Genomic DNA, 14,523 nt, shown 5'->3' with positions numbered 1-14,523 from the left:
CCCCTTTGGGAGTTTTGACGATGTAATGTTGGAGGTTTTCTACAAGAGCTTTTATGTGCCAGAGAAATAGACGTAGGGTCGAGTTGGTTTATTTCTCTTATCGAAGAGGATGAATTGTTTGGGACTGCAGTCGAAGTGGTGCTGTTACCATGAGTTTCTCTTAAGCTTGTTCCATGCGCACTTGTTAATCTGACAGATGCAGCGCACACTGTCGCGTTTTCTGTCAGCCCATAACAGCAGTCATCATACAGGACGCACAGCGGGTCGCAGTTGCAGTGGACCTTAATGCTGAGTTGACGATATCCCAATTGTGCACAGAGCCATCTGTACGGCGTGAGAGTCACATCTGAGGAAAAAGATATTTCACTGCTGTTGGTAGAAATGCCCCGCAATGTATCCTCTTGACTGGGTGGCTCCTGCAAAACTTCCGCCAGCATTCCACCCTCAGTAGTGGGCGACTGTTGTGTGACGTCCACATGCATTCCACCCTCAGTGGGTGACTCTTGTGTGACGTCCACGTGCTTTCCATCTTCAGTAGTGGGAGACCATTGTGTGACGTCCACGTGCATTCCACCCTCAGTAGTGGGAGGTTCTTGTGTGACGTCCACGTGCATTCCACCCTCAGTAGTGGGAGACCATTGTGTGACGTCCACGTGCATTCCACCCTCAGTAGTGGGAGACTCTCGTGTGACGTGCACGTGCATTCCACCCTCAGTAGTGGGAGATTCTTGTGTGACGTCCACGTGCATTCCACCCTCAGTAGTGGGAGACCATTGTGTGACGTCCACGTGCATTCCACCCTCAGTAGTGGGAGACTCTCGTGTGACGTCCACGTGCATTCCACCGTCAGTAGTGGGAGGCTCTTGTGTGATTCTCGCCCTCATTTCTTCTTCATGAGAAGATAATTCTCTTCTGATTCTTACCGGTGTTATGTTGACTAAATCCATTGCCTTTTTGGTGCGTCTCTCAGATCGTCCCTCTTCTGTGGGCTGATTTATCAACAGCACGCATAAAGTGAGGTGAAAAATCAACATACTTCTAAAAATGCACCTCTCCATGCAGCAATTGCATATAGAAGTGTCACACACCAGTGCCCGCTGATGTTTTATATCGCTCACGCCCTGTCTTGGCAGAGTTCATTCACATTTCGCTGACCAATAGATGAAGACCTTCATTGATTTATACCATAACATACATGGTGTAATCACCCTACAGCCTTAGACGACTACATATAATGGTACATATTCATGTATATTTGGGTAACTTATAAAATTACAAACCAATAATATTTACACTGAGATAATATAATTAGAGAGAATGTGTTAATTATGGAGGTGATGCACTTCCATTTGTCGTTCGAATCTTTGCATCCTATCCCAAGTTATTTGAGTGCAAAAGCGCTAATTGCAGGCTTGACAGTATGAAGTTTCAGAGTCGTTTTAGGACTTGTAACCCTATAGATCAGTCACGCCAAAGGGAATAAATATTTTGCTTACAATCGTCTTCGTGAGACTTGTTTTTGACGTAGATCTCACATTAATACAGAATTGGATATCATTAGTATTGTTCATACTTGTCATCCAAGTCTACCAGATGAAGGAAATTTAACAGGATCTGAAATGTTTTTGCGGACTGACCCTGCTTGACTGCAATACGTGACGCCAAGCCGTCCGGAAAAACAAAACAGACTCGATTGAATTTGAAATATGATTATTTGAATATCATCGTCAAAAGTTAATAATGAATTTTCCAACGTAATTTCAGAACGTGCACATAATAGAGAAAAGGCATACAGTCACGTCATGAGAATGTAGCACAAAGCTTCACCAGATGTGACAGGTTTTCTTAACAGTCAAGCCCACAACTTATGTAAGATAAACTGCACACTACACAAATACATTGACATGCATTGAACCTTCTTTCACACAATAATTTAACTTTGCTCTGTTTACCAATAATATCTGTGAATTTGTAGACCCCAAAACAAAGAGTGTCAGTTGTTCTGGCTTAAAAATACAATCTTTATATTATTATTCATTAAAACACTATAATTTTCTCTATAACAAAAGAAAAATTAACTTGATTCGGAACATATTATGCATCTGCTTTATCTGCTTGCTTTGTAACAGTCTTTTCTCACTTCAAGGCATATTTTACAATACATGTATATGTTTTAACATGATGTTACACTAAATAAATACTTAAATAATAAACACTAAATAATAAATACTAAATAGTTAACCGAGAGACCGAGCTATTTTACTGACTGAAATGACCAAGTGGGGTCATCTATGACCCCATTGTTCTCTGTACAGGGATCCTTATTTTAAAAGGCTGGATGGGGGTTTATCACATCTATACAACTCCCAGCATTTAAAACAGGTATTTTATAATGATATAATGTCATAAGTATTTGGTAAAATATACTTTTATTGCAAGAAATAACCAAGCACAGATTTTAAGAACGACATTACAACATTATTTATTTAGACAGCCCTTGTTAGTTCCCACTTGCAAAAATATTTTTCTTTTTTTGCCACACTAAATGAAAATGCACATCATAGAAAATCAATTTAAGGAAAAAAATTGACTTATGTTGAACTAGCATCCTGCTAACATCAATAAAATTAATAAGCTGACTTTCTGACTAGGGAATACGCTAATCCTGGTAAGGAAGTCATCCTACTCAGAACACATTCAATCTAATTATGTTACTGCCACACCTGTGTATAAAACAAAAACCAAACATACATCTTGTTTGTATATGTGTTATATGATATCGACAAAATTCTTTACTGAAATACTTGAAAATTGTAACAGTCAAAATGAGAGACCCAGTTATGAAAACAAGTTCCAACAAAGCTATTGAAATTAGATACAGCGATGTACTATTAGTATCATTTAAAGCATAATCTTCCCAAACCACTTGTTTGTGGCTATGTTCTGGGAACACTGGCTGGTTGCATGAAGCACATGGTGCATTGCAATACAATACAAAGTACAGATAAGAAGTGGAACATTTGAATAACACTTAAAAACCAATGTTTAAAACCAACGCTTCTCTTAGGGGTCATAAATGACCCCACAAGAGTTTGTCATGTCAAGAAGTTATAATGAGACTTCTTGGTCATGTATACGCCACACTAATTGGTTGATCCCTGCAAAAAAACTGTGGAAGTGTGTAGGATTAGTAGATTGACAAACTCATACTAGGAAAGAAAATTCGGATAAAAAATAAAGAGATGGCACATTAAATCATATGGCTGGGGTCATAAATGACCCCACACGGTCACTTGAGGGTTATTGAGTATAAATATTTATACTCATTAACTGAGTACTTATTTAGTGTAACATTATCACCGATAATAGTTACCTGCGAATTTCTTCTAAACTCAGAAATTATTTTCTCAATTTTCCAACATTTAATTGCAAATAATGTTCATCACACCGTTTGCTAACACACTGAACATTATTTCTACCTGTATATGTTGACCCATTTTCAATTATGTCTAAGAGAACAGTATCATCAGCACATTTACTATTTTCTACAATTTCATTGCAACTTGTCATACAATTTAAATATAAAATGGAGAGAACTGCAGATAATGCATCATCTTGGGGGGGGGGCGCTAGAATTTATGATAATATTGGCAGAAAATTCGTGTGCAGTTTTAACATATTGACTTCTCTCTGTAAGGAAATCTAATATCCATAAACGATATGTTGCTGGTACATTATATTGACGAGGTTGATCTATTATAATGGTTGCGTTGACAAGCATAACAACTTTTTATGCAAGGTTTGGAAATGCACATTTATTCAGCGAGCATTGTATAGTAATTACCCATCTAAAGGCTTAAGTGGAGACTTCAGGTGAGAATATTTTTATTGCCATAAATGACGTGAGTAAAGTTCTGAGTAACAGTGATATGAAGAAACCATGGGGACAGATAAGATTAATGACGGTCGAGAAATAAGGTGAGTAAAGTTCACCCAGTGCATCACACCATTCTGCCTATTAAGCTGTTCAATAGCGGATGCAGGGTCCACAAATATTGAAGGGCATATGAAATGTAAATGTAAATATACGCGATATGTAATTGCGTTGTTTATACCTTGTTCGCTATGGAGCCACTTATTTATTTCTTTACTATAACCTGCACATGTATTTGCAACAGGGTAGACCAAAAACTCATGTACACTGACAATGCCGTTGCAAAAGACGGTCATCAAACCGTTGAGACTGGTACACATTCGTATAACTAGAGGATCAGAGAGGCGATACCGCCTCCAAATATTGTACCACCAGCTGGAGCAAGCGCATTCGTATAGACCCCCACATACACAAAATAAGGGACACAGTCACCAGTCTTATGCTTGACAAGCTATAAAAATGCAATCAACAAGAATTTTCAAAATACACAAAAAATATATATAACTTAAAATGGTACAATCAAAGTTAAGTTCATCGTAAGGTAGGTCAAAGGTCAATTTCAAGGTCACAGTAAATTGCCAGTATATGACTTCCTATTCAACTTCAATAGTAACTATGGACCTATCTCTGCCAGGTTTGGAGTTAAAAGAGAAAGAAATTAGCAGAGTTCAGTTCATGATTATAAGTAGGTCAAAGGTCAATTTCAAGGTCACATTTAGATTGCCAGTATATGACTTCCTATTCAAGTTCAATAGTAACTATGGACCTATCTCGCTAGTTATGGAAATAAAAGGGAACCAAAATTTGCAAAGTTCAATTCATGATAAAAAGTAGGTCAAAGGTCAATTTCAAGGTCACATTTAGATTGCCAGTATATGACTTCCTATTCAAGTTCAAAAGTAACTATGGACCTATCTCTGCCAGTTTTGGAGATAAAAGGGAACCAAAATTTGCAAAGTTCAACTCATGGTGAAAAGTAGGTCAAAGGTCAATTTCAAAGTCACATTTAGATTGCCAGTATATGACTTTCCATTCAAGTTTAGTAACTAAGGACCTATCTCTGCCAGTTTTGGAGATATAAGGGACTAAATGTTATAATTTTGGAGTTACCATAATGTGCCATTAATTTCCTACAGAGAAAATTAATTAAAATAAAGAAAAGGTCCTTTTGGTAAAAATTCTTGAAATGGGAGGTGCTCTGAAGTTCCAGATGTTCAAATTTGATGAAATAATGTCATTTTTGACCACAAGTTGCCTGCTTTGCCAAGCCTTATGTTTTATTTTTCCGGAGTTCAAAATTTATTATCCATTACCGTACTGCACATTTTGCTTTAACCACCAAAATGTACTTTTTGATACAGCGTAACTTTGGAGATAAAATGGAAGCAAAATTTGCAAAGTTCAGTTCATGGTGAAAAGTAGGTCAAAGGTCAATTTTAAGGTCACATTTAGATTGCCAGTATATGACTTCATATTCATCTTCAATAGTAACTACACACACTGGACAAAAGAAGTGTCACCCCCTAACTCAGACCAAAAAAAGTAGGCAGATCTTGGGTACTTATAATGCCTGGTCTACTTATAATGTGACTAATGAGTATAAAACTGCTATACCATGGAATTGTATTGTTGGTCTTGGACATGTACAGCAAATGTTATTCCTGTCTTCCTCCAATATGGCAAAATACAGGTAATTATCTAACGGTTATAGGTGCAAGTTATTAACCTGAGGAGGCGGAATATAAGCAATATCAGTATATCGATACAATTGAATTGTTTAGTCAGAACCGTGCAGAGGGTCTGGTCTCGGTATAGAAACACTGGATCAAGAGACAAATTGTCTCTGATGGGTCGTCCAAGAAAAACTACTGGCCGTGAAGACCGATGACTGATTTTGATGTCCAGGTTGTCAAAGTTCGACACTGCTTGTCAGTTGACAACACAGTGGAACAATTTCACACATAAGAATGTGTCTGTGAAAATTGCTAGGCGTCGGTTACATGCTCATAGAGTGTACAGCAGGGTAGCAAGACTGAAACTTCTTATATCGTTACAAAACAGGCAACGTGGAGTGAACTAGGGCCAACAGGATCTGGAACTGGACAGTCCATGACAATTGGTCCTATATATTTTTTTCTGATGAGTGTCGCTTTGGTCTGACCTCTGATGACAGACGGGTACAATGCTGGCGAACTGCTGGTAAAGCATTTAAACCACATGTACTTAAATTTCGAACCCGGAGCAGCATATTCATCATGGTGTGGGGCTGCATCAGCATCCATGGCGTGGGCGAATTGATAGTGGTTGATGAAAACATGAATCACTAGAAATATATCGATGTTTTGGAGTCAGGCCTGGTACCATCTATTACTAACATGTTCGGTGACAGGAATTATCCATTTTTTCACCAGGATGACAATGTTCCTTGTCACAGGACCAGAGCAGTTGATGATTGGTTTGACCAACAGGACATTCGCAGGGTGATGTGGCTTGCCCAGAGTCCGGATGCAAACATAATAGAGAATGTGTGGAATGATATGTCAAAACTTTGGACAAATGCCCGTCTAACAAGCAGAGAAACTCTGTTATATTCAGTGTTTCATGCTTGGGCCAGCATAAGCCCTGAACGCATCAGACAATTATACGAATCCTTGCTTCGTAGACTGGCACCTATTATTAGGTCACGTGGCTATGCCACTAAGTACTAATTTTGGACTTGAAATTGCATATTTTTGTAGAATGTATATTTTGTTCTCATTTTGTGATTTTTTGTGAAATTTGATGTTAATAAAATGATACCAGGAGCATATCATTCCACAGTCATTTATCTCCCCCATAGTATTGGCTCAGTAGGGGTGACACTTCTTTTGTCCAGTGTGTGTATGGACCTATCTCTGCTAGTTTTGGAGATAAAAGGGAAGCAAAATTTCCAAAGTTCAGTTCATGGGTAAAAGTAGGTCAAAGGTCAATTTCAAGGTCATATTTAGATTGCCAGTATATGACTTCATATTCAAGTACAATAGAAACTATGGACCTATCTCTGCCAGTTTTGGAGATAAAAGGGAGGCAAAATTTGCAAAGTTCAGTTCATGGTGAAAAGTAGGTCAAAGGTCAATTTCAAGGTCACAGTATGATTGCTAGTACATGACTTCCTATTCAACTTCAATAGTAACTATGAACTTATCTCTGCCAGTTTTGGAGATATAAGGGACTAAATGTTATAATTTTGGAGTTACCATAATGTGCCATAAATTTCCTACGGAAAAAATTAATTAAAATAAAGAAAAGGTCATTTTGGTAAAAATTATTGAAATGGGAGGTGCTCTGAAGTTCCAGATGTTCAAATTTGATGAAATAATGTCATTTTCGACCACAAGTTGCCTGCTTTGCCAAGCCTTATGTTTAATTTTTCCGGAGTTCAAAATTTATTATCCATTACCGTACTGCACATTTTGCTTTAACCACCAAAATGTACTTTTTGATACAGCGTAACTTTGGAGATAAAAGGGAAGCAAAATTTGCAAAGTTCAGTTCATGATGAAAAGTAGGTCAAAGGTCAATTTCAAGGTCACAGTAAGATTGCCAGTATATGACTTCCTATTCAAGTTCAATAATAACTATGGACCTATCTCTGCCAGTTTTGGAGATAAAAGGGAATCAAAATTTCCAAAGCTCAGTTCATGGTGAAAAGTAGGTCAAAGGTCAATTTTAAGGTCACATTTAGATTGCCAGTATATGACTTCCTATTCCACTTCAATAGTAACTATGGACCTATCTCTGCTAGTTTTCGAGATAAAAGAGAAGCAAAATTTCCAAAGTTCAGTTCATGGTGAAAAGTAGGTCAAAGGTCAATTTCAAGGTCACATTTAGATTGCCAGTATATGACTTCATATTCAAGTTCAATAGAAAGTATGGACCTATCTCTGCCAGTTTTGGAGATAAAAGGGAGGCAAAATTTGCAAAGTTCAGTTCATGGTGAAAAGTAGGTCAAAGGTCAATTTCAAGGTCACATTTAGATTGCCAGTATATGACTTCCTATTCAACTTCAATAGTAACTATGGACCTATCTCTGCCAGTTTTGGAGATAAAAGGGAACCAAAATTTGCAAAGTTCAATTTATGGTGAAAAGTAGGTCAAAGGTCAATTTCAAGGTCACAGTAAGATTTCCAGTATATGACTCTCTATTCAACTTCAATAGTAACTATGGACCTATCTCTGCCAGTTTTTGAGATATAAGGGACTAAATGTTATAATTTCGGAGTTACCTTAATGTGCCATAAATTTCCTACAGAAAAAATTAATTAAAATAAAGAAAATGCCATTTTGGTCAAAATTCTTGAAATGGGAGGTGCTCTGAAGTTCCAGAAGTTCAAATTTGATGAAATAATGTCATTTTTGACCACAAGTTGTCTGCTTTGCCAAGCCTTATGTTTTATTTTTCCAAGGTTCAAAATTTATTATCCATTACCGTACTGCACATTTTGCTTTCACCACCAATATGTACTTTTTGATACAGCGTAACTCGAAAACCGTATGGAATTCAAAAAAACGGAGACCACCCTCAGTGTTGGGCTTTACATGCTCTACAAAATGCAAAAAAGAATGGGTCTCTAGCATTAACGGTTCCCGAATTAGAGACACTTTTCAGTTTCGGTATCTTATGGCCGCTACACCCGTGAAAATGCACCGATTGACCCCAAATTCACAAAGATGAAAGATGACCTGAAGGGTAACATTTTCCAATAATATTATTGGTTAAGTCTGTGTGGTGTCTGAATAACAGGGCAAAAAAATTTTTTTTGTAAAAAATTTTATTTTTTTGATAGTTTTGGCCCGTTTGACCTTGAAGTAAAGGTCAAAGGTCAAATCCAAGGGCATATTTGAAATCTACACATATGACTTTTGGAAAGCCATCTGTAGAAATTTTTCCCATAACCCCTTCCATAGGGTAGATAATTAGCATTTAATTTTGCCATTTTTGGACAAGGGTGCATTGCAATGAGTGCCACACCTAGACCCCAATACGGACAAAGCCCAAATTTTACGTGGAACGAGTTGAGATTATAGGTGACCTAAATCCAAGAGATGGGTATGGGGGCCCTTACCGTCTAGGAGGAGAAGCGGTAACGGTAACATGGCGGCGGAGCCGGCGGAGCCGCAGGAGCCGGCGGACCGGACCGGACGGGACTAAAACCATGTGTACCGCCAGCGCTAACGCTGGTGGTACAATTAGGGTGTAAATTGTGCACGCTTTCTTTCTATAAAGCTTTCATTCAGTCTGGGCGTTTGATAGTACATTCAGTCAAAATTGCATTTTGTGAACGCAGCTTTGGATTAGTTTTTAAACAAACATGATTGCAGTTCATCCGCTGATGCGCTGATGCCAACTTGGACTATGACGTCTCCAAAGGATCATATCTACAAGCAAGAATGGCTTATGTCGCTTTAGTGCATGTTATTTTCGATAAGGGCGTACAAAAAAATGAATAAAATACAATTCAAATTATTTAAATTTCAAAGATTTTCTCACAATCACCTAGGCATATTCTTTTCAAAACTCGAAGCGGTTGGGGGCACTTGCCCCCCCTCCCCCCAACCTCTTGACCCGCTACATGTAACGATACAACATATTCCACCTTTTGAGAAGATATATAACAGACTTCTGAATATAAGATTTTATTTATTTTTTAATATTTAATGTCACTGTTTATCATAATAGAATTTTGTGTTAATCAGTGTCGAATTATCTTCTCTGATTCTTTTTTTTTTTTTGTGCTGTGTTCACATTTGGTTGCGGATAAGACAAAATGAAATCTTTGAAATAGTTCAAAGGCTGAAAGTTAAGCTTAATCCTTTTACTGTTCAATACAACTTTATGTTTCTCAGAGGGCGTAGAAACTCCACTGCCCGACAGAGCATCCTGGTTGCCGTCAAAATTAGTATTTCCCTGGTCACCCGAACATTTCCTTATACTAAGAGCGATGACACACGCCAAAATCAGAAGAGATCCCACAACTGACGTCCATTTTGGGATGACATGAAGAATGGTCACTTGCCATGTGAACACGAAGATTGGTTCAGAAGTACGCACTATACTCACGATGGCGACGTTCTCAATCTGCAGCGCCATCTGGGAGCTTATCCGGGCGGTAAATGCCATGACGCCATTCAACACGACAGCACACCAATCCAACCACGTGACCGGAAATGAAACGCCCTCTTTGGATAATACAACTATCCATGAAATAATGCCACTAAAGAGACCTATTGATGCTATGACAATTAGACTATGCACATGCTTCAGTTTTCTACCAAAAAGCATGTTAATTGATGACGTCACGGCTGTCGCTATGGCCAGAGTGACACCTATCGGGTTAAGTGCGGCTGAGTCTCCCCAAAGAAAGCTGGGTCTGGATATTAGGACTATACCTACAGGAGAAAAAAATATAAAATATCAATTCAAAATTTTTAATGTGAAAAATATATACTGAAGAAAAAGATAATAATAATAATAAAATTTTGACAAAATTCGTCACTGTCCCATTTATTGGAAACATTTTTTCAAAATTAGAGACGCTCTTTTAATCGAATTGACTTTAAACGAAATATGGACTTAGCAACAAGTATGAAACATAACTGCATAACTGTTTTTATCACGTTTTTAAGGAGAGCATTGAAATATAAAACAACAAAAGTAACCATATACAAATGGAGCAAGTAAAAATCATGTTGATGTTACACAAAATGTGTGGGTTACATGTTTATGAGGAATGACCCAGTTCGAAACTTTGACACTTATAGGGCCAATTTGGTTAAGGAGAATTATTGGGTAAAAAAAAATTGAATTCGATCTCTCTCTCTCTCTCAGACTCACCTGTTAACATGACCAATGTAAGGAAAACCTCCACAACGCCACACGGTTCCTTCAGTATAACACGGGCCAGAATGACCGAATATATAGGGTTGGTGTACTCCAGAACAGAGGCATCTCCTATTGGAAGGTATCTAAAAGCATTGAACGCACACCACGCCGTTAAATACGCCATGCTGCCCCGAATAACAACGAAGACGCAGTCTTTTATTGATTTCAAGCCCGTCTTGGGAATAATTTCCTTATCATTCAAGGAATTCTGTTTCTGAGATTCAGTGTCTGAGTTCAATTTTTTTCTATCATTGTTTTCCACCTTAGATTCATTCAGCTTTTTTGTAACCTCTTTCATAGACTTTTCATTCTCAAAATGGGCTATGGTCGTTTCATATTTTCTCTCGGATATGCCATTCGTAACACCAACTTGAGATATTTCTCTCTGTAATCTTCTTTCTCCTTTTATTATATCTCCATGATGATTCTGCTTATCATCCTGCTGTTTTTTCTTGGATTTCACTTCCTGAGAATTCTTCATATCGGCTTTTTCTCCCTCACACATGAAAGTCAAAATATCGGAGTTACTCCCCTCGGAGTCATTACTCTGGGAATTCCTAGTCTCCTGATGATTTTCTTCGAAGTAGAACAACTTTGAAGCATTACTGTTGACCACTGTATCATTCCTCGTGCCGTTGTTTACATTCAATTGGTCTGTTCGCTCGGGATATTCGCGCTCAAAATCTTGTTGCCTAGCAATTCAAAGCCAGGCGGGGACAGCGAAAACGAAAATGACGACGTGCTGGAAGGCCAAAAACACGAGGACAGAGATTTCTTGAAAACTGCCGACGAGAAGTGCCGACACTGACAGTGTAATAGCCGACAGCACTGACAGAAAGAGTCCTGCTGCGCCATTGTGAAGATGACAAGCAGTCTTTTCCATGCTCCCGAATACGCTTTGCTGTCCAAACGATAAGATGTACCTGTAACCGGTTGATAAGTGGTCACCTATTTCCCGCCTCTTGTACCACGTGGGTCACGTGAGCGGGAATCTAAATTGCCTGCTCCCGTTCAAATCTGTGTGTCATTTTCGCAGCTGTTTCTACGTCATTCATTAGTCATTCTAGTACTGGTACAGTGTATGTGCTTATACAGTTATAGGGAGCTGATCCACAACATAATATACTTGTTGTTATACTCTGCTTCATACTCATGGTACCCGTATCTAAATAAAAAGAAAGCAATATTTATTCATTAGCGATGCATCCATCAATTTTTTTTTTTTTTTTTTTTTTTTGAGAGAGAGATAGCGAGAGACAGAGAGAGCTCTTTATATTTGGTTTTTGACTACCTTAAAGTAGTACAGCATAACAACTGTCCATTCATTTAGAACTAAATTATTTAATTCGAAATGGTTAAAAACATCACTTTACTGCCTGTAGCTATTGTAGCCATGGTGTTAAGGTCCACTGAAGGCAAGCGATAAACTCACTCATTTACATATTATGTTTATATAATCAGTCATTATTATCATTCACTTTAGTTCAGTCTTGCATGAATATTTATCATTCTATGTTTAAGTATGCCTGGGGCATACATGTATGCACATCTGATAAGTAGAAACCATCACTTGTTATCTATTGCATTGCAATTAGTATTTAAATCAGTTGCTGCCACTGTGGCATGGAAATAGATTACCTGTAGATAATGTGTATAAATGTTGAATGCTTGAACTTAATAAAGAGACTTTTAGAGTTGGAACTGAACATGTGAGTTCCTTGTTATTTTCCCTCTCCCATGTATCAGTGACAAGTAAAATGTTAGAAGAACATGGAATGAAGAATAGGGAGGAACATGGACTCCTACAATGGGTCTAGCAATGATAAGGAGAAAATTGATTAAATTCTATGAAAGCTGTAACATTTACTAATGAGCTGGAGAAAAATACTGTGTGAAAATAAAAGGAAGATCGTGTTATAATACCCCCATCACACTGGAGGCGGAATGAGCAAGAATGCCGTCGGAAAGACAATTCTTTGTGCGTTCCTGGATATTCGAAGAGCATTCTAAAAATTCCGAGTGCATTCGAAATATTTTTACCCATTCTTGTAGCCGGCCCAAATGTTTTGCTCATGTTAAAAAGTTTCGAAGTAAATTCCAAGTGGAAAATTATCGAAAGGCATTTGAAAAGTTTTCTAACCGCACTATGACTGCATTCTAAACATTCTCACGGCATTCCGACAGCATTCGAAACATTCTGATCACATTCGAGGGAGAACCGAAATGGCAAGACATTCAAATCCTGCTAGGATGAGCCGGAATGCAACTCGAATGCATCTCAATCCTATTTCAGCCAGCAATCGAACTACACTCGTACGGCATTCGAAGTGTACATGTATTCTAAATATTCTGACTGCATTCTTACAGCATTATTGATATTCCTAGTTTTCCAACTACATTCGAGATTCAAGGCGGATTCAAGTGCATTCTGAGTATTCCAACGGCATTCTTACAAGAATTTAGGTCAATTTGAAATTTCTTCCCGAATGCAGTATGAATTTATAAATTTAGTCATTCCGGTTGGTTCTGCTTGATTCCTGCTGATTCAGAATAAGTGTAACGGGGGCCTAAACAAGAATTAACAGGGCACGCGTTTTAAGTACATAACCCTATTAAAGAAATATGACATCAAGTAACACTATTTTAATGTACTGGGTACGTATACGTAACAACTCAAATCATTTACAAAGCAATACAAAAGTAAGTTAGAGTTGGAATTGTAGTTTACTCTCGTACTGTATCTTAATTACGTTTTGAAACGGAGGTCACTACGTTTCAGTCTCATCGGTTCTAGAAAGCCTACAATTTGAGCTGCGAGGAGTGCGGGGTATTCCCATCCTCTACCAGGGCCGCATGGGTGTTTTCTATGAGGCGACAGTACAGAGAATAGCCGTATTTTTAACCAGAGTCATACAGGTAGAGGGTAGGGTGCCCCCCCCCCTCGTGTCCTGTCGCTTAGGAGGGACCGTGCCCATTCATTCATGAGCCGATTGAACAAGCAAGGTGACTTGAAATATCAACTACCACAGCCACTTTCAATTTTTTCAGTCTGCTGCTGAAACTTAATTGCTAGCACATATAGGGATCTCTGCCATTTACAGTGAATACCTACCATCTCGTGCACAATATCGGCTTCAGCCATTTTACTCACATCGAACACGGGGGAAATGGCTGTCGTATTCCAGGAGAAATCCGCACACTTTCAAGCCACGCAGATATGCAACAAAGAATAAAGCAAAAGGCAAAAATGAACTCCTCGCCGAGAGGGGCAACGCTTTTAGTCAGTTACATCTGTCGTCTGCCCTTTTTATCGCCAAGACGTTCATCACATGCACGGCGCTTGCGTGACTGTTCCTTTTACCATTTCACATTAAAGGCACACACACGTGTACCAATATTTTACAGAACAGTACTGGCACACGTTTATGCCTACATGTATTTGCCTTAAATGTAAAATGGGCCTGTAAAATATGTACATTTATTATAATATAATTATTCAAATTGTGTCTCAGATGAAGTCAAGTAATAAATTATGTATATGGCAACAGGCAGATTGATGAGAGTACTATATGAGATGAACTTTTTGTGTACGTACCTGAACTCTCTACTTTAGGTTAGAGGAATGCCGATGTCATTTCTAAAAAAAAAAAAAAAATTGCAGTCCAGA

At 38.2% G+C, this 14,523-nt stretch overlaps 1 protein-coding gene across 2 annotated transcripts; it reads right to left on the bottom strand.

Annotated features, from left to right (window-relative positions):
- Positions 1–9,594: 9,594 nt before the first annotated feature.
- Positions 9,595–14,394, bottom strand: LOC106165293 (solute carrier family 35 member G1-like). Of its 2 annotated transcripts, none has more exons than XM_087019405.1 (3): positions 13,969–14,394; positions 10,809–12,021; positions 9,595–10,363 (listed from the first exon to the last, which is right to left on the bottom strand). In XM_087019405.1, the coding sequence occupies exons 2-3, from the start codon at positions 11,359–11,361 to the stop codon at positions 9,678–9,680; spliced, it is 1,239 nt and encodes a 412-aa protein (XP_086875531.1). In that variant the 5' UTR covers positions 11,362–12,021; positions 13,969–14,394; the 3' UTR covers positions 9,595–9,677. The 2 variants fall into 2 exon arrangements, with proteins under 2 accessions (XP_086875531.1, XP_086875532.1); XM_087019406.1 differs by having other exon boundaries at positions 14,008–14,394.
- Positions 14,395–14,523: the final 129 nt, after the last annotated feature.

Source organism: Lingula anatina, chromosome 8 (assembly GCF_051362555.1).
Source record: "Lingula anatina isolate TDL-2025a chromosome 8, LinAna3.0, whole genome shotgun sequence".
In the NCBI taxonomy this organism is placed as follows: domain Eukaryota; kingdom Metazoa; phylum Brachiopoda; class Lingulata; order Lingulida; family Lingulidae; genus Lingula; species Lingula anatina.
The sequence above is the reverse complement of the archived record's forward strand: the minus strand, read 5'-3'. Positions and strand labels throughout refer to the sequence as shown.

What these genes read in the sequence shown, in the direction of transcription:
- LOC106165293 (XM_087019405.1), bottom strand. Translation starts at nt 11,361, where the DNA reads ATGTGTGAGGGAGAAAAAGCCGATATGAAGAATTCTCAGGAAGTGAAA. An exon ending in TACATTGGTCATGTTAACAG is followed by an intron (nt 10,364 to 10,808) that starts GTGAGTCTGAGA and finishes TTTCTCCTGTAG; the next exon opens with GTATAGTCCTAATATCCAGA.